Raw genomic sequence first — 21,830 nt, forward strand, 5'->3', positions numbered from 1 at the left:
ATCAACAGAAGGTTGTCTGATTCTAGCCCACTGTGACTGGGCTTAGGTCAGTCACACACCAAATGGCTTTTTTATTTGCTTTATACTACTACTTGTAATGAATAGTTTAAAATGAAAATCAGAAGTGGTGGTGCTGTTTAATCTATAAAATAAATTGAAGAATTGAACTGAAGAATTAATTAATCTTACCCTTTCTTCCAGTCTGGCGAGTTGCTCCTTGTAATAGGCATCCTGTTTTCTCAGCTCTCTGTCCTTTTCTTCCAGTTGTTTAGCCTAAAACACAAAAGAGAAGGTCAACATTACATACTTCATACACAAGGTATGAACAAAGGTTCCCTACTTTAAAATATTATTTAAACCACCATCATAAAAATACACCAATAATTTAAAATGGACACCGATTTAAAACTGATTTAAATACTTTTAAACAAACAAACAAAAAAGTGAGATTTTATATAAAATACACTGAGTCTCTACACTACAATACACTAAGAACAATAGTTTAGTACAGTTTTCTCAGTGGACATTATGCATTATGAGTGATAAAACAATAAGCAATATACTGGGGAAATATACTGACTAATGATGGATAAAATTACCAATGGAAACAGAAGAACACAAAGCTTCTGAAACATTTTAGTTCTACAGTTGCCCAAGATCACAGTAACCAAAATATAATTCCATTTGAAGTTTTTCACTTGATATACGAGGCTCAGACACTCAATTTCAAAGAATTTGCAGCACAAAGAAGACTTTCAATTATGATATTAATTGAAACCTGTCTTTAGTCTCTGGTGACAGAAGCATTTTTTCACCTAATTTAGGAAAATCCTCAAGGGGGTAATGGGGGGTATGCAAACAGACTGAAAGATGATAGCATGTATAATCTAAACTCACCTATGATGTCTAGGGTATAGATGACAAAGGATTTTTAATCTGTGCACCACCATTTAGTGAATGCAGAAAGATAAATGTCTAAAATTAGCAAAGAAAAAAGAGCCCTGCAAAGATATCTTGTTTTAATTAAGAAGAAAATATTTTTTAAGGCCACCATTTTGGAATCAGAGATGCTTAACTGATTTGACCCACTGCTGAAACTATTAAATTAGCACAGTATATGAAAATAACATCTGAAACAACATTTTGAAGGGCTGTGGGCTTGTACAGATACAGCTGTCTCAGCTAACACTACAAGCTCACCATCACCTGGCAAGACGCATGGGGCCGGTACAGGCCAGGACGTGGAGCAGTGTCTAGGGCGCTGTTCACGTCGTTGAAATACTGTGGGTTCAAATTCCAAAATGGGCTCTGCTTTTGTGTCACTGAGAAATGTACTTCATTCAGATTGCTTCAGTGAAATGCCTTGCTGAATAAATGTGACTTGCTTTTGTATCCTTTTGATAAACTAAATAATGCAGGTTTGGGAATCTCAATCACAGTTCACTAATGAAAAAGTCTAGTTTAAAGCAGTGATCAGCACATTTTAAGGATTTACAAAGTCTAAGATATTGATTAAGTCAATCTACAAGCTTAGTATACAAAACAGATGTGATCACAAGGAGCGAAACATACCAGGCACTTTGGTATACAAAGCCACAGGGTCTAGAACAAAATGTCCATTAAAACTGCTAACGCATACAGAGTATTGCAGAATACAACCTATATAGACTGCAAATATATAAAAGGCTAACATTTTAAAAAAAGTGTAATTACATATTTTCATGCGAGAAAAGAATTTGGATTAAGGACACATTTTCATTTCTTACCTTACTTTCAGTTTCCTGAAGCATGAAAGAAAAAAAAACAATAATGTAATCAAAATAATTAAAAACTGACACAAATTTAGCTTTAGAATGTGCTGAAAACAAACTTTGTGTACATGAAGGTGCAGCAGCTACTGGTTGGCTGTATTGTGTACTACAAGCATTTTTAATCTATCACTTTGAAGATGGAAACCAAACCAAAGGCTGTACTATAGCATCTGTACCATCTTGAAGTACAGAAACTCAACCCAGCAATGTTCATGCAAATTTAGCAAATAGAAATAAAATCTGATCCTCTTCCTATTGGCTTCATGACCAGATGTTAAAAATCGTTTCTTAAAATACATTATTAGGATTACATGAGAAAAGAGATTATTTACATACATTTACTATACAAGAATACTGAAATCTGGGATTCTGCAATAGATATTGTTTGGTGTTCTTTCATTGTCTTGACTGTTTCCTATTGTACTTGTCTTTTAGTTTGTCTGACATTTGATAATGTACATCGGAGTATGGGATTGGTTGAGGTGGAAGAGATGGGGATTGAGGGTTCTACTTATATTTAGATGTCCTCTTTGTAGTCTATTTGTGGGCATGTTAAAATGTAAGTTCAACAGAAAATTAAAACTAATGTCTTAATCTCACTGTAAAGCCAACCATACTCCACTGCCTTAGCCATTATTTTGAACTGATCTTTTATAGTACATCTGCTTGCTGTTAAATACAAATACAGACCATTCTTAAGACAAAAAAATGTCAGAAGATAAAAAATAATTCAATATTTTTTTAAATAACACTACCTAAACCCAGCAAATCTCTTTAAAGCACATGAATCCAAGAGATTAATTATTTGATTTTAACTCCAATTACTAACAAAGTTGTCTTGTTAAAAATAAATCAGTTCAGAAAAAGAAGGCTGTGTTAACCACAAACAGAAAAAAAATTAAAAGCATATAAATACTTCTCAGTTCTTTAAAGCTGCCAGTGCTAGCCTATCAGAAGGAAAAATTGATTGGATTATGATATATAGATAAGCAGTACTCTAATACTAAAGAGCAAATTGAGCAATATTGTCCCTTGCAGTTTATGAGAAAGACTGCAGTTAGTTTAAAAAGCATTACACACCATTAAGAGAAAATGCATTGATGAAGTGTAAACTTGATGGTCAAATTAAATTTATGGTTTGCAGAACAAGATCTTACTGAATATCAATTAGCTGGAACAGAATAATTAACAGTAGCTGTGTTTTTAATTAGCTGAGTCCTGCGGTTTAGCTGTAAATGTGAAATTATGCTGTGTGGTTCACTGACTCCAAATTGCAATAGAGGAAATGCTTTATTTTTACTGCCATTCAAAAAAAAAACTTAATATCCTACCAACATAAAAATAAAGGAAACTGTGGGAAAAGCATTAGGAACTACCTAATTTGAGTCGGCAAATGAATAAATGGAAATTTGGAATGTAATTTCCAAAGAAACTTTTTACTTAATGCCCTTAATGATTTACATAATGAACTACACTGATGAAGATGTGAAATTAACTTTTTAATCAAACTTTTTACAATTAAAAAAATAAAGCTTTTTAACTCAGAGATGAATCTGAATGATCCACAAGTCTTTAAAATATTAAAGAAACAGCATCACCTTTTTTAACCAACCTAAGAATCAATTACATCACTGAGGTTGTAGGTGAAGTGAAATATTTGAAAAAATCTTTTGCAATATAAACCGATTGAATCAATTAAATAGTAATAGGTTTATTCCATGCTGAAAAAAATAAGAAAGAAAACAGCGTTTCGACCGTGGGGCCTTCTTCGGGCCGAAACGTTGTGTTTTCTTTCTTCTTTTTTTCAGCATGGAATAAACCTATTACTTGTTCCTTTGCAGCCTACGCATGCTGACGCAGCTACCCACCCGAACTACTAAAGTAGACATAACTGCTTTCAAATACTTGAAAGCTGAAATACAAAAACTAACATATGTCTCCATAGTATAAGCTGCACGAAAAAATCCAGCATTTATACTTCTGAAGTGGTCCCGCCAATAAAGGTGTTCTTCTACACCACAGGTTATATCTAGTCCAGACTTTCATTCAGATATAGGCTTTATTTATCAGAGGTGATCAGGATTAGTAGTAGTACGTAGTAGCACATTTGTAAAATGTCACTGGGCCATCTTGGGCTCCAGTTGGCCAGGTGTCTTGGGTTGCAGTGCAGTGATAACCCCTTTGACTTGCCAGGTGTCTTTGTGCACGTGCAGTGCTGTCAATGAAAGCTGTATCACTCTTCCTGCTGACTGAGAGTGTGGATAAGCAGCAGGTGGCTCCGACAGTGCATGTTTTGGAGGTCACCGCACATTGTTCTTATCTCACCTACACAGGTATGAGGGTTACTGTAACCGATTCTGGAAGATTAATAACTGGTGAATCCCACCTGGGAGGGGGAAGGTGAATAAAAAGAAAAATACTAGATAACAAATTTAAAATGCATGTTTCTACTGTTTTCAACATGAGGATTTTGAAATCATTAACGCATACAACTTTAATTACCTTTTTTAGAACGTCAATCACTTTAATTGATTTCAGAGATGAAACAAATTGCTACCTACGCTGTACACTATTTTGCTTTGAATATATACTGTATATTGTAACGTGGAGGGAAATCCGGTAATTTTAAAAACCCATTTTCATTTTAAATGCTTTTTTTGCACATTTCTTATGCATTAAAGAAAATGTAAACTCTGTCTTTCAAATGTTTTCTGTCTGTAAACAAATGCAACCATATGCTGAAACTACTGGGCAATCTCTTTAAGCACTGGGATAACAAATACACCAAAGCAGAAAAACAGACAAATGAAGTTTTCTGTTCAACTGAGCTGATTCACCACCACTGGTCTATTGATACAGTCCCCACATAACATCATCTCTAGTGTTAACGACTTGTAGTTGAGATATAACTAGTACTGAGATAAAACAGATATAAATAAAAATACTTTGTGGAATAAAATATTGTGGAAAAAAATGTAAGACATGTACTTGGAGGTCTCCTCTTTATTAAAGGTGAAGGGTGAAAATATCACTGCATATTTTTTTTCTCAAGGTTAAAATGATCCAATTTTCTGAGGTTAAGCAAGGTCAAATAAAGTGGCATTTAACTGCATGTCATTTGTCACATTTACAGTTAAATCCATTGCTTCATGGTTAGTAATATGGTAATGACTTTCTGCAGAATTAATTTAGTACTACACAGAAAACACCCATTTAAAAATTGATTACTGTCCCTTAGTAAACTATAAAAAAAAATATTTATATTTCATATAAGGTTTATTATTAAGTCATTCTATAATTTGCTTAAATGCATTAAATATGTGCGAGATCCCTTTTCTTGTATGAGTTTTCTTTCTTACTTGGTGTATTTTGGAAAATGAAGTTATTAAAAGTTTATTTAATTCTATGTGAAAAAATCACTTCATTCAAATTAGGCGGAATTTTAACATGTTTAAGTAGTAAATTTAAGGTTAAGATTATGTACTATATGTCCACACCATATTTCTGAGATTATTTCACTTATACCGCCCCTCACACACAGGGGTAAGTCCCTTTTCGTCACTTACAAGAATGCTTGCAAAATAGTCCTACATTACAGTCATTAACTGAGAAAGCAGTTTAAAAGTGTTTTAGTGAGACTGGGTGTTTCTGATTGTGCTAGAACAAAGATGCCATGAAAATAATGCTTCTGATTTCTTTGAGAATGCTTCCTGAGAGATGTTTTAATAAGATTTGATGCTAAAGGACTAGATATTTAAAATGAGCACAGTTTGAGGTACTATGAAACTATTTGTATTTAGTTTTCCAGCAGGCCTGAATTTGCTTGTGCAGTAGCCAAAGTCAGTTTTCATAGGACTTACATTAAGAAATTATGTTTTTTGAAGGTGGTGAAGAGCATATTTTATAATAATTTAACATATAATTAATTAAACTAACATAATTTAATTTTACTCTGTACTCAGTAGCATCTGTTTCAATGGGAGATCTGTTTTTATTAACACAAAATCAATTTGACTGAGACCTGTAATGTGAAGCAGTCCGTTACTGATATGTCTACAGCATACAGCACTACTATTCTAAGAAATGAGGTTGCAAATCACAAAGGCGTGAGAAATTACACATTTAAGTGGGTTGTGTACTCAATGCTTTCTAGTATTCAAAATTCATCTGCACAAAAATGCTCTAGAGTAGGAAACTATCAAGGCTTACTGCCTTGTCTTTCTCACACCTGAAGAAGGCTCCACGGCCGAAACGTTGTGTTTTCTTTCTTCTTTTTTTCAGCATGGAATAAACCTATTACTTGTTCCATAAAAATATCTATATATTTTGTGTTAAATAACACTTAACAATAACCATTTTAACTCAAAGAACATAAGTATTTCACTAATAGAAAATAAGACAAAAGGCTTGAATTACTGCCTGGGACAACAAGACTACATTTTTCAATCATGCATCTTTTGAAGCTGCTTCCACATTACTTACAGATTTCATTGTAGTAAATTTGTGCATAACCATATCAGAAAGATGGGAACCACTGGTTTCTCAATTGGCCATTTCTTCAAAGAAGACAGAGTTGTGTGCCAAACTGCCAGAAGCATTTGCAAAAAGAAATACCGTAAAACCTCTCAACCTGTGAGTTCCACATTCACTTTTTTTGCACGTTTGCAGACCAAAGATTAGGAGATTAGGAGGTTGCACACTAGAAGAGTAAATGCAGACACCCACTGCGCATCTTCAGCTTATGGATCCCCTTCACCTGACCTGCACTCTGTAGTAATGGAAGTTAATAAAGAGTTAACATCTTAATGTAAAAGTGCATCACAAGTTATGCTTTAACACTTTCCTGATGGGAACTGAATAAGTAGAGGTGTGTAAACCTGTTATGAGAGCAATGTTAGTGTTGTGCTGCAAAAATAAAACATTAAAACAGTAGCCTCACAGTTTCAATTCACGCACATCTCGCAGAAAAGGATAATAAAAATGAGAAGAAAGAGAATCAGACAAATCACAGGATCAGGAAAATAAGATGGTTGAGTGGGAAGGGAGTGAGTATACTTAATTTATTTTCTTGTCTGTAATTACAGTGCTGTAATAAACTTTATTACTGTGCAGTAGTGCTGCATTATAATAGTAATAAAAACAAGATGTAAAAAAGAGAATGCACTCCATTAAGAATGAAAAAAGGACTCTATAATATAATATAACTCTATAAAAGCTATAATTCCATAAGTTATATCATTAACTTGAAGTTGGAAAACAATGTTTTAAATATTAGAACTATTTCTGAAATAATTCTAAAACAATATAAGTAGGGAAATGCTTGTTTTACGAGCCATGGAACCATACGCTGTTTTTCCCAAAAAATATTAGGTCACACATTTGTGAATTCGCCATTTGCGGAGACTTCAAGGTACCTTTCAAGGTTCAAGATTTTTCTGTACTTTCTTGTTCTTTTACTGTGCTTCCTGTTCTAAATCTATTAAGGATCTATAAGGTCTATTACGGGCAGGTTTAATCCCAGGTGGGGCACTGCTGTTGTACCCTATACCAATGTACGGCACTCAGTTTCCTCTATGAAAATATTCAGCAGCATAAATGGGTGCAATGTAAGTCACTTTGGATGAAAGCATCATCCAATTAAAACTAACGTCAAGGTTAAAATAAAAACCAAAATACACTGTTCTCTAGTATCACTGCAATAAGTGACAGCCAAATTTAGGTCATAGTGGTTTGTTGCCAAGTGCTCCACTCTGGAACAGACATTAACCATTTATTGCATCCAAACTGGGTTACAGGTAGAATACAGTACATGAAACTAATTATAACCAGTTAGCCTCTTTAACTCTGATACATGAGTAAAAAGGAGGGATTTACAAAAACATATAAAAAAGTGTACTGTACTGGTGACAAGCAAAAATAATAGTCATTATTATTTAACCAATGTTTCCAGAAGAGAATTAAAACAAAGATACGAAACAGAAGCAAGAAGAAAAATAGAAGCCCTTTGGAAGTCCTTTTGACATTAATTGCATGCTGCGACCAAGGGCAATGTGCATCACAGCTGGCAGACACTCCATGTGTCTGATTCTAGGAAGACGATTGCAAGAGAATTCTGTCATGCATATTAATTCCCTTTAGGGTATTTAGGTTAGGAAAGTTAACTTTCTGCAAATGTTTGTTAAGTTCATCTCTCTGCAGTAAAAAACAGTCAAATGTATGAGAAAAATTCAAAAACAGTTTTGAAAAGAAATGTGCTGTTTTATGATCACTTCACTCTTGTCTACTGTATGTCACCCACTTATACTCACAATTTCAGAGCACTTCATAACACAACTGACTTTAAGCACAGGCATGTAATTATTTTTACTTGCATTTTTCTAAACTATTCTTTTGATGTGTGAAAGGAACCTCACAGAAAATGTTACAATAACAAAAAATAAGTTAGATTTAGTTTACCGGAGTTAAATTCATATGAAATAATATATTTACATGTGTATTTCTAACACTGAATATAATTATCCACATACTAGGTTAAATATTTTCTTACGTCTCCACCTAATTAGCTGTTGGCACATAATAGATGCCACAAGTTAGTGAAGTGGGTGCTACAATTCAGTAGTGGATGAAGTAGGCTTCCTTCTATATGTAAAACACTTTGGGAACTAAATGGAATGAAAATACTACACAAATCCAAGCGATTATTATTATTCTCATAATATATTGTTGAAAGGAGTCTTACTTCATAATAAAATTAACACAGCACACATGACTGAGTGTTTGAATTATTTCTTACAGCACAGTTAAAGTACTGTAACAGTTCCCAGCTGAAATTCCATATACATATATAATATATAACCTTTGGGCTTTAACATCTATTTAATTAAGAATACAATGTTGGGAACTAATCATGCATTGTGTAATTACTGAGGTTATATTACAGAACAGTGAGCTCTCTAATGGACCTATTTGTAACATTTTCTTTAGAAACACACAACATTTTGTTTTTTATATTTTATAATTTAACAAAAAGCACTAAGTTAAAATATTATGGGGTCTATTCTGTTTATTCTTATTCTGACAGTTCTTCAGTCTATTACCTGCATGCAGTTATGAAAACCTTCATCTAAAAAAAAATCAAGAATCTACAAATACAACATTCTATCCTTGAAATGGTGACGTAATACCTTTCCCCAGTTTTTAAATCACACAAAAGGTCCTTAGTCTCAATGTAATTTATTATTGGATTATATCACTGGAATTGCTTGCATTCACAAATGACAGTTTCACTGTGTGGATTATGGAATATAATCTAAATCTCCTGTAATTATAGTTCTTTCAGAAAACATTAACTGCTCTTTGTCTTTGTGCAACACAAAATTTTTCTTTGGCAGAACATAAGCTTAAAGGGTTTAAGATTAGAATTTAACCCACAACCTTCCAGTTCAAAATCCAAAGGCTCAAACTGCTACTCTACAGTGCCTACCTATGATACAATCATGCACTAAAATACCTTTTCTCCTATTCACAGCTGTAAATTGACTGTCAAAAAGGAGCCTTTTCTGACACCTGTATCTATCCATCAATCTAAGTCTGTTATATTTCACTGCACTGGCAGCCGTCGGTGCCAATTAATGACCAAGAGCAGCAAGCTTTCTCTGCCAGGCTGTGGCACTGCCAATTAAAAATGCCTTCTATGCTTTCCGAAACACTGTGCCGGACTGTGCACTGGTCTGAAAAGCTCTGAATGTCTGAATTAAAACACCCAGAAGTTTTAAAAAGCTCAAGGATGGAATAAGTTCTGAACTGTACACGCAATTAAGAGTGCAGACAAACAGTGTCAAGTTAAAGCAGTAAGCTTCCATATAGCACCTTTAGAATGTCTGGACAACAGTAAGCGAACATATTTTGAAGACCAAAGCTTAGAGCATCTCATTATAAAAGTGGCATTTATCTTGCTTTTCTGAAAGGAGACAACAATAAAATGGAAATGAATACTACTGAAAGGATGCTGGCATCCTCTAATCCTCTTAAAATGTTTGCTGTTACAGACCCTGCTGGTGGTTGTCATGGAACAATGGTCAGTGTGCACCAGCTGTCACTGTGGGACTGACAGAGATATCTGCTGTTTTGTAGCATTTCTATATTTTGAAAACAAACATATATTAATTGCAATCATGTCTGAGATAACTTCAGTACATAGGACTGTTTTTGTGATAACAATTAAATCAAAACAAACAAAAAGCATCCTGGTCCTATTCATAAGAAAGACAAAATGACAAATTGTTACAAAGGTCAGGAAAGCATAAAAAAACTAAAAAAGTGCAAGTCTAAAATAATTGTATATAAATATATTCCAAACATTTTTTTTAATACTGACTATACTTATAAAGTATTTCTCAAGGACTCAGACATGCTTTATATAGCATTTTAGCAGGCATTACATTCTTTAACAATGTATAAACCATGTTTTCTCTTTGTGGGCAGTTGTATCTCTCAACATTTTAAATGAAACTCAAACTCAAACTCATTACTTATCTGTTAGTTTTTATCCACGATACTAATGATTCTATCTTCTAAAATGGTAAATACTACATTCCCTCCATATGCTTAACAATTTTTATAACAAGCATTTAAGACTACATTTTCAAACATAACTCTGTATTTTCTAATTATCCGCCATGTATGTATTAAAAAAAAATGCCTTTTTTATTTTTCAGTTTCACAAGTTTGGTTCGCGGAAACTAGTAAAATAAAAATTCAAAAACACTGTTTCATTTGTTCAATTAAGTATAGTATAAAATTATTCACACAAGTCTTTCGATACTCTGCTTCACAAAGGAGTGTCGTTTCACCTTACACCCTTCTTGTATAACCACTGTTACAGAACAGAATCGGTTTTGGAATCTGGGTATGCAAGTGTAATGTGGACCTAAGAGAAAAAATAAAATAAATGTTTAGATCTCCTCAGATAAACAATTTGGCCTCTGTTAATGTCTGTCAAATTAAAAAAAAAAAAGTTTCACTTGATTACAAAACATTTTTATTTCAAATGCAAACAGAATGTTTTACTGCTAACTACAATTTTGAGGTATGGGTAAATGGGCAAGTAATTAGCAGCTATGAGTCGCTAACACTGTCCATTCTGTTTGAACTGTACATTCATACAATACTAGGTGCACATTAAAAACTCTTTAAAAAACATTACAATAGTTACTTAAAGAAAAGAGAATTCACATACTTCTTAACGACAAGAAGATTAAAAGGTACACTAGAAGACGACAGAGAAATCACATAGGTTCCTCAATTTTCAAGTTCTTATTTCAAAAATGACACCTTGAGTATATCTAATTCATAACTCAGCAAGGCTTTTTTAATACTTAGAGAAATGAATTGCACGCTATTATCAGAAAGAGCCAGAGTTGCACGTTTACAAGTGCAACAACATTTGAAGTAAATAGGTTTCCCAGAGACATTTAGTATCACTTTTTTGTTCATTTTCTTTTCATTTAAGGCTAGAAGTAATTTTCAACACACAAAACCTTCAAAGCAAAATTAAGAACCAAAAAAGATCAATTTTAGGGTGCCAGCGAAGAAGTACACACCTCAAGAAGAGAATAATTACATATCATATTAAATCAAGCAATGGTTGATGAGAAGTAGATGGTGTGAAGAATGAAGACTAAATCAGGTTCAAAAAGCAAAATTTAGTTCTATAGATGAGTGGAACCAAAGTTCAAGGATACAGTTCAGGTTTTTCTGAACAAATCCATTGAAAATGTGAGCAAATGTAAATCTGAAGTAAAAGAGACCATGGTGGTTAAATGGATTAATTATAAGACAAAAATATCTATTGAATATGGAGAAAATGCCATTACCCTTCTAAAATGTATATGAATAGCTTTATTAAGTTCAAAAGATTGTGGATAGACCATCATAGATGAAATGGTAAAATGGGTGTATACAGCCAAAGACATAAAAGGAAAAAAAAATTAAAGGGATTACAATTACAATTTTCTGCAGTTACTGCATGTGGTGTTGCTTCAGTGTGTAGTCTTTCAAAGGGCTGGTAAGTGGGAAGCATCTCTGAGCCGATTGCAGACAGCAAAATGGCTAGGATTACACAACAGTCTAACCTCTGCAGAGTAACTTGAGGAAAACTAACGGTTTTAGATGGCATTAGCAATAAATGTTTGACCAGGAATGATTCATACCCACAGTGAATCACATATTTCATGTTCGTTAGTCTTCATTTCTCATTTAAAAGGACAAACTCTTCATATCATGGTCCCATACGCAATAAGTCCATATCTTAGTATGCATGTTAGCACAAGCATGTGTAGAACTACATGTAAAATAACCAAGCTAAGCTAGTTTGTTATTTTAAGTGTAATATTTCTAATAGGCATACAGTGGATGCTGTAAACACAGTATTCAAATCAAATCATTTCTTGCTTTTTATGGTTTATGTGCTTCAGAAAGGGCTTGCTAGTACCTTGGTACTAGAGAAAATTAAGCTTTTTGAAGCCTGTCCTTGCTGTTAAAAAGAAAGCCAATGTCAGATTTCCCTTGAAGTCTTCCACAAGTATCTAAATTTGGATATAAAACAGACTCTACAGGGGAATGTAAAACTGTGACCTAGACAAGCTTATCATTCTAGGTGCTGTACTATTATGAATATAAACCAACAACTGCAAAAGGAAAGTTTCAATATATCAAATGTTCATGCTTTTTTTTCCACAAAGATTTAAACATATTACACCTGTCTAACCTCTATATTCATAACTAAAGAGATGTATTGTTTAAGGTAGTATTAACACATCATTTGTAACCTAAAATCCTGATGAAAACATCAGATAAAAAAATCAGTGTATTAACATTCAGTAAAGCACAAATTCTGAAGTGAAGAGAAAATGGATTGTATTCAATAGATTTAAAAATTCAACTATATTGTTTTAAGGCATTGCTTTAAATATTAAACTGTGTCATTCATGTGTTACAATGCAGAGGTCACCTCTAGAACAATTCACTTGTCTTAAATGATAATGCAACAAAAGATGGTGACCGGAGAAGTGTCAAGTTTACAAAAATAACTTGGAACAGTTTCCTTAAATTTGCAACAAGCATATGGGGGACACCTCACCGTGCAGCATGACAACAGTCCAAATAGAATGGCCAATGCAACCAAGGAGTTCATCAGAAGAAAAAAATGGAAAAAAATAATCTCTTGTCAAGTCATCTCCAGTTTTAAATCAAACTGAACCTCCATTTTATACACTAAAGAAAAAAAAGTCTGGACATGCCAAGAACAGGCAAAGCATCTTAAAGGATTACACAAAGAGCTTGGAGGGCACTGTATATAGTATGCCAATAAAGGTTTTTCCATCCATTCATTTTCTAGCCACTTTACCCATTGCAAGGTTATAAATATGTACTTTTGTGTAAAGTCTTCCACATTGTGCTGTTTTTATTGAGTGGATCAGGTTGAGCTGCAGACAAATGTAATTCTAGTTTCAGGTTTCGGTATTGGGAGATGTTCGGTTTCAGCAGGTTATTTGAAGTTAGTCCAGTGCAGGATTAAAGTGATAGCCACAGGTAATATTTTATTTCCTATTCATATGTAGTCTTTGGTGGAGCTGTGGGGAGCCAGAGCCTCCTATATTTCTGATATGTAGCAATGCCTCTAATATTAACAATCACTCCAGATAACAACAGCCTACATTCACAGCATGTTCTGCAGATTGCACAGTAGAAGAAAATGTGCTACAGACTACATTTGTCAAAGCCTTTGACATCAACACATCCATACCAATATTAAAAGATACGAAATGTGTCCCTTTTTTAAATACATCTACATTACTCACTGTTTAAAAATTATGCCACATTTATGTGAGAAATCGAGAAGGAAAGCCTTAAATCATTCTTTGTTTTACATCACATTTATTAGAGCTGGTTGCTACAAGACATTACCCTCATATTTAAAACTTTGGCTTTTTAAGACTTTAAGAATCTTTATCTGAGCAGTTCCATTTTAAATCATAAACCCTTTCTTAGTAAAAGCTGTTAAATCATTCTGTCTCAAGATTGATCACTCTCCTTTTGATTGAAATATCTGCCTCTGGCTTTGTTTTTCTCCTAAAACATTCTCATTGTTGATTGATTCAATGTCAAGCTGTGAGCCAGCTTTAAGGTCAGTATCAGTCAAAACCAAAACTCCAAACTATAAGTTAATTAATGAGAATAAAGAAAGACCAATACAGTGTTTGGGGCATAAAGAAAAAGTTTCAAATCTCTTATACTGTAAAAAGAAACATCAATTTTATATTTTGACATAATATACAAGAATGTAATAATTGTAGCAAAATTAAAAATAAGGTTTTCTGCACAAAATGCCTTTCAAAATGCACGAGTTTCCCACTGTTCCTCAGTGTATATACAACACCCTCTGCTCTGCCCAGCGATGAAGGGATACAAAGGGGTTCAGGCTGCAGGTACTCTTTCCCATTCTAAGGCTGCTTTCCTTTCATCTCTTGATACCATCTGCGGCACATTATCCTCCATTAATGCACGCAGTGAATCATGGCCTTCAACCACAACTTTCTGAAAATGCTGTCAAGACCCAGCAAAAGTCCATCCATCTTTCTATTGAAATATTATTTTTGGTTGCGCAGCTGTCCCACATATATTGTCTTTATGCTGAACCTTCAAAACCAATAAGAAAACTGACATTTGAGGGTTTACTTTCTGGTTTTCACCAGAAGTGTCAAAGGGTTACTGTGCATTCAGACACTTATCACAATTAGAGCTAATAATTTCAATGAAATATTAATTCTCCTGTACATACCACTCCTAAAAGCAAAATAAATAATGTATGCTTTCAAACTAAATATATATAGACAGAAAAAAAAAATCATAGGACGCGTATAGAAAGTTATATTGACAGTAATTCTATATTAGAAGTAAAGTAGATTACAATTCTAAAGAATGAGGAATACTTTAAATTTGAACTTTTTCTCTAAACAGATCATTTATCATTTTAGTACTGGTTCTTCCATTTTAAAATCTGTCTAGATTATTGAGCTCTGGAGGACCATGGAGGACTATTTATTAAACCTGCTACAGCTAGAACTCACATCTTAAGGAGAAACAAATGCTGAACAGTCCAGAAAGCATGCTAATGATGAATGAATGCGACAGATGCTCAGAAATCCATAATATATTTCACAGCTTGTGCCAGTTAGCTGATGCTCAAAAACCATTAACTAACACAATGTGCTCCAGGTTTACCCATTTATTAATGCTACACGGCCAAGAGGAAAAAAGCAGCTTTGAAAAAATGTCTCCACGTCTAAGATGCCACCAGTTAACTCTCCTAAAACAATTCCTGTTGTTTTGGAATTGTGAGCAGGATTGTGGTCAACATAATTGTTCTTCTGCACAGACATCTAAAAACATATGAAAGGATGACCAGTGGTACTGGAGCACAAGTTAAATGATGCTAGCTGGGTGTGATAAGATGAAGGCCAGCAAAGCATATTATTAAAATAATCAATATATTAAAACTTTATACATGTTAAAAACAAAAGTTATTTTAATCATAACATTGTGTAATTGTGTAACATGTACAAATAATATAATGTAAACATATTAAAATGCACATTTAAACTTATTTTATTTTATAGCAATCTGATAGAAAAATATGATCTTGATAAAAACAATGTATAACTAGAATTCTTAATTTGAATAAAAAATGTTGATTAAATATAAACAGTATTCTGCAAATGCACAGGTTATTTGTATGTTATGTTGACCTGAAACAGTGTTAAAATAACTATTTGATGCTTATTCAGGTGTGGTTGGAGCTCCACACTGTCATGTAACCATGGTTGATCACTATTACAACTAAAAATATCCTAATGAGTTCATCAAAATACTAAACACAATTTTAAAAATCCTAAGCTGTACTTTAATGGGACCTCTACATGTAAATAGTGGAGAATGTACTAGGATTTTAATAATCAAGCACTATGCTTAAATTTAATACATAAAACAGGAGAATGTGGTCAGAACATTCCACAACAGTATCATATGTGAGATTCTCCCCTTCATTTTTTTCTAGTTAAAGTTTGAGCACAAAAGATAGCAAACATCATTTTCCAATTTAACGGTAGATTGTGTAAATGAAAACAGACAATAATTATCTTGTTAGCATAACATAAATATAGACTACATCAAATAATATACAAAGCAGAGAAACAATATAATCAAGCATATTTGTGAATTTGGAAATTTGTGAACTTGAATTTGTTCATGAATTGCAATTCAAATGTGTAACAATACAAAAAAAATATATAATGGCAAGAGTCCTTCCCTAGCCAATAGTGTTAACCAAAAATATCATACCCATGGCATTGGTACATGTTGGTTTCTATAACAGCATACTCCAATGTCAAAGAAATTGTGTCTGGCTACCTTTTGACCGAATATGCTCTTTTGAAGATTTTGTGGATACACAGTACTTAACATAGCTGACTTGTCGCAGGGGTACTGTGAAAAAGCACACTGGTACTGGCAAATGTTTATAGAGTGCAGCGAGATATACTGCTGCCTCTAAAAAAAGACATTTTATAGTGGACTTCTGATTAGGTGTCAAACACTGATCAAAGACAGCTCGGCAACAGGACAGAACAGCAGAAATGAAGGATAATCAAATAGCAAGCAGAGAAGAGAGGAGAATGAGAAGAGATAAGATTGGTGGAAAAAGATGACAGACTTTACCCACTCTTTTTTTTTTGAGAGGCTGGACAAAAGGCCAGATCTTGTAGACATTACTCAGAGAAAACAGTAATAGCTTGATTGGGAAATGTGCCGAGATTAGGAAGGAGAGGGAAATTCAGCAGATTTCAGCTAGCTTGGAAAAGGAAAAAAAATAGTGGAGAAATAAGGCATAAGACAGGAAAAAGAAAATGAAGAAATGTAGAATAAATCAGACTTAGACCCCTTTTACACTAGCACTTGTGTCCTGACATGCTTTTTGGCAGCCTTTTTAGTTTTATTAATGTGAAAGTGTGTTGTTTCAGATCTGTAAAGATTTACTAATAGTAGTTGGACCCAGGTCAAAACTCAGCTCTTACCAAGATTCGGGAAAAAGATTCAGTGTAGAGTGAGCCTATTTTCCATAATAAAGTGGAATCTGGCTTAAGTCTGTTAAAACACTGGTAGATATTAAAAATAACTGCCCCAAAGCACAGGGTTCAATGTTACTTAAATAAGAGTGTTATAAGATGGGGAGTGGCTCAGAATGCCTTTTCCACCATTCAGTAATGAGAGGCCTGTTGTCAGGGAGCCCAGGTCTGGAAATGGCCTTACAGGTGATTGGCCAAACCCACTGGATTAGTTCAGGTACTGTATATAAGGTGGAGAGTTAAGCCAGTATCTCTTTTTCCTCTCCTGCCGATCAGAACAATAAGAGGAATCACACTGGTGATATCCACTTTCCCATAGCACGCCAACACAAACACCGACATTTAGATCTCTTTTTGGGGAATGGAAAAGTCCAGGTATTCCTAAGAATAGAAGAGACCTGACAGACGAGGGCTGAGTTTGTTTTTAATGTTGAAAAAACATGCATTTCCTTTTTTACCATTCCCCTGGTAAAACGCGTATCTCAAGAATGGGTATAGAGAAACAGTTCTCAACATTACACAGCTCTAGAGAGCAGAGTTTTATGATGTTTGTAAACCAGCATTCCCTCTCTAAGCTGTCAAGATTCTTTTAATCGCAGCGTGGCCAATCTGAGGGGACAAAGGAGGGTAACTTTAGACCACGAGTCAGCAACCTTTCAGCAGGGACGACCCAAGAGTTAGCTCATCCACATGTGGGCAGAGCGGTGGCACTGTGGCAAAGGATCTGTGCCTGTGACTGGAAGGTTGCTGGTTCAAATCCCACAGCCGGCAGAGGAATCCTACTCCGTTGGGCCCCTGAGCAAGGCCCTTAACCCCAGATACTCCAGGGGTGCCATATAAATGGCTGGCCCTGCGCTCTAACCCCAAGCCTCTCTCTCCCTGTCTGTGTGTCTCATGGAGAGCAAGCTAGAGTATGTGAAAAGACAAATTCCTAATACAAGAAATTGTATATGGCTAATAAAGTGATCTTATCTTTTTAAGGATTTGCATGCCATTGATCAAAGTCAAAGTCAAAGTTTATTTATCAAATGCACAACAATACGGCGTGCAGCAGTAGTTGCTGGCAATGAAATGTCTTTTCATACTTTTTTCATACTTTTCATACTTTTTTAGTGGCAATAATGCCTTACTTACATTTTGATTAATAAAAATGTAATATTAAAATATAATATCTCAAATTAATAAATGGATACGCACATCTTATCATTTAGTGTGATCCTTGACCGTGCTCCCTTGCCGAGATCTCCAACCTCAGACTTGTAACTTTAAGTAGCACACAAGTCTCTGAGCGTTCAGTTGCTAACTGGCTATTGGACGGACAAAGAACTGACTTTTGTGAAAATACCTGTTCACAGAGGTATGTTGACCTCAATGCTAAGAGCAGTGAAAATTTTATACATGCCCCACCTGTAAATGACTTTCCATGTTCTGTAATACACTGTGCGATTCTGTAACTTGCTTCTGTGGGTTGATTTTTACTCACACGGAAATTAGTGAAGATGCTGCTTTGTTTTCCGTACCTCGCGTTGGCCCATCTGATAGCCGTGTCCACCTCATCCTTGAAGTGTTTGTCGTCTTTGTCTCAAAATGTCGTTTGACACCTAATGTGCGGTAAATTGTGCATCTCTCCAAAAGGGAAATGAAGTGAGAAAACATCTAACTTGGCTTTCTTAACAACCGCCATTTTACCCAAAATGTTTGACCTTACACTTAAACGTAAGCACTGCAGCACTGATTGCAAGCTTTCCTGTGAAAACAATAGGCTAGTCCCGCTAAACATAATGCTGGAAATAAACCAAGTGAATAAATTTCTTCCTAGCTTTCATTAGGTAGCATGTTGTAGAGAATTATGCAGCAGTCAAGCATCGTTTTTAATCATTATTTAGACTTAATTTCTTTGCAGCTTATTAGATTTTCATTGCAAGTGCCATTAAAAATCTCTCTGAGTCTCAATAAAGCACATGTGCTATAGGTTGCCCATCCTTGCTTTAGACATTTGCAGACCTGGGCTCAGGGACTCACTGCTACTGTAAACAATTATTTAATCATTTGTGCAGAGTTCCATAAATATTTGTTCATCTTCTAGGTCTACCCTCCTGTGCTACCTCATCGTTCTGGGGAAAAAAAGAGACCAAGTGTATTCACATAGTCCTATCACATTCCTCAAAATAGGGGTGGTATTCAATTTTGTAAAATGGAAACAGGAAATTTTTATTTCTTACCTTTTATACATCACCCAACTCTCTTGTCTCATAGAAATAAAGTAAACACCAGTACTTGTTCTAAATGTACTGAATTCTTCACTGGAATATTAGCTTTTTTTTTTTCTACTCAACAGTTTGGGATTTTATTTTAAATTTGAAACGCAGTACTTAAAAGGCAATATGTTTAAAAGCTGAAGAGTGAAATTGATCATATTAATCCTATTTAGTCAAGAGTTAAACTGTGTGACAGGGAACTTGGCTGGAACATAAACCAGTAGGCATGTGATCCTCCAGGATCAGGATTGGGAATCCCTGTCTTACAAAATAGTTTTGTGAATAAACACCAGTAATGGATACACAAAGAGCATACAATATGGTGTGTTTAGATTTTCCAAAGGCTTTTAATATAGTTCTTCATAAAAGATTATTACGCGAAATATAGGCAGCAGACATTCTAGGAAATGTGTGCATCTGGATTGAGAATTGTTTAATTAATTAAAAAAACAGTACACTGCAAGCTCTTCATCTCTTTGCGGTTTTGCGTACTCGCAATATCAGACTAAGCCTGGCCCGAGAGCTATTCTAGAAGTTTCTAAAACATTCTCAGAGGCTGGAAGCTTCTCAGACCACCTTCAAGGCTCAATTCAACATTTGCACATGCGTGTTGGTCTCTGTGTTATCCTTCGTATCTCCTCCTTGTCCTTTTTTTTAGTTTCTTAAATACTAAAATTCTATATGGGATTTCTCAGAAAAAGAAAAACTAGGGCAGAGCGGTGGCACTGTAGCTAAGGATCTGTGCCAGTGGCTGGAAGGTTGCCGGTTCAAATCCCACGGCCGGCAGAGGAATCCTTCTCCGTTGGGACCCTGAGCAAGGCCGTTATCCCCAACTGCTTCAGGAGTGCTGTATGAATGGCTGGCCCTGTGCTCTGACCCCAAGCTTCTCTCTCCCCACCTGTGTGTCTCATGGAGAGTAAGCTGGGGTATGCAAAAAGACAAATTCCTAATGCAATAAATTGTATATGGTTAAAAAGTGATCTTATATTCTTTCAACCAAAAGTCCCTACACTACCACATGAAAGTAAAAGTTCCAGACCAGCTCACCATTAAATCTTGATCAGAGGATCCAAGAAGCCGATATCAGCTGTATTGCACTTATACAATCTCTGTCCTTAATGGTTACAGTTATGTGACAACGGTACTATTCTATTTATTGGTAATATTAATTGCTTATTATCTAAGGAGTTATCAGGATACAGCTACTTGTTTTCACTTCAAGCCCCACAATGAACTCAAGATATGAAACCATCACATATCACAATGAACTCGAGATATGAAACCATCACATATCACATTGCACATTGCACCAGTACTATGCATACTGCATAATTTTTTCACTGCAAATTAAGTGCTAGAATTAATTGAAATGTGCAAGAGATATTGATGGCAGCAGCACTTGAGTGAATCAGAATGCAATACTTTTAGATTGTTCGAATTACTTTCAGGTTCTCTGGAGTGGACTTGTCGTAGCTGAAAAGACTTTAATATTTTTACACAATGCTTTCTGTCAGAAAAAGTCATTTAAATCTGACTGGGAAATTTTGAATTGTCATTTACAAGTACAAAACCTGACAATGTCTCATTCAGCTTTTGCTGTAGTGCCAGACAAGCAAAATGTAGTCCAAACTCCCAGAAGAACGCTAAAAGAAATAAAAATCATAACTGTATAATATAATAACCTACATATGCACAGCTGAATTATTTTGAATGTGCACTTTATAAGGTCTCAAGGGATAAGAAAGCTTCTGGTTAATCTCAAAACGTTAAAACCCCCCATGAACAACAACATTGATAAAAGTATCCAGAACGATTGATAATGAATCATCAATATTATTATATCTGTAAATGTCAAAAAGAGTCTTCAGAATGTGCATGAATTCTGCTCGGACCAGGATGGAGCAGCTCACTTTTTATCCTACTGGTCATTTAACCATATTCCAGTAAAAAGTGACATGGACGACTGTAGTCCACATGTGATGAAACACGCGAGGAGCCAAAAATAACAAAATACAAAATACATTTTAAATGGAGAATAAGCTGATAATAGAGTAGCAAGTAAAACAAATCTGAATTTGATCAAAACTAAACTAAACATTCATTTTTCCATTGCCAGTGGTAAAATACCGCTTCACAAAAAAGTGGCAAAAAGAAAATAACCATGCATCCGCACATTTAAAGAAAAGACTGGTTCCAGTTTTCTTTTATAAAGGAGAAAATACAAGCCATGCAACCCCATCTTCTGCAGATGGTCTGTCTGGCTAGATCTTACAATATATATGGTAAGTAGGATGTTACCATCTGCTATTACAAGCTTTTCGGGGGCTGCAGGGCCTTATCTATTCCCCCAAGTGCATTCGGAAGTTTTATGCCCATCACTAAGATGGCATCACTAACAGGTGAATAGTGTTTGTTTGATTGGAAAAGGAACTTAAATTACAGTTAAATTTATACTTTTATTTCATTTGGAGTTTTAAACGGGCTTGTTTTATGCATGGTTAAAGTGTGGTTTAGTAACAACACATTTCTCGTAAACTGCGCATCTTTCTATCAAAATAATACCAAGCTGCAAACTGAAC

At 34.7% G+C, this 21,830-nt stretch overlaps 1 protein-coding gene across 1 annotated transcript in view; it reads right to left on the minus strand.

Annotated features, from left to right (window-relative positions):
- The window catches only part of chchd3a (coiled-coil-helix-coiled-coil-helix domain containing 3a), a 118,704-nt gene that overhangs the window by 49,002 nt on the left and 47,872 nt on the right, over positions 1–21,830 (minus strand). The window contains exon 5 of the mRNA XM_088923330.1: positions 190–273. Coding sequence (XP_088779456.1) covers positions 190–273 — 84 coding nt within the window. The remainder of the gene's footprint in view (positions 1–189; positions 274–21,830) is intronic.

Source organism: Atractosteus spatula, chromosome 8, assembly GCF_055471065.1.
Source record: "Atractosteus spatula isolate fAtrSpa1 chromosome 8, fAtrSpa1.hap1, whole genome shotgun sequence".
Classification (NCBI taxonomy): Eukaryota; Metazoa; Chordata; class Actinopteri; order Semionotiformes; family Lepisosteidae; genus Atractosteus; species Atractosteus spatula.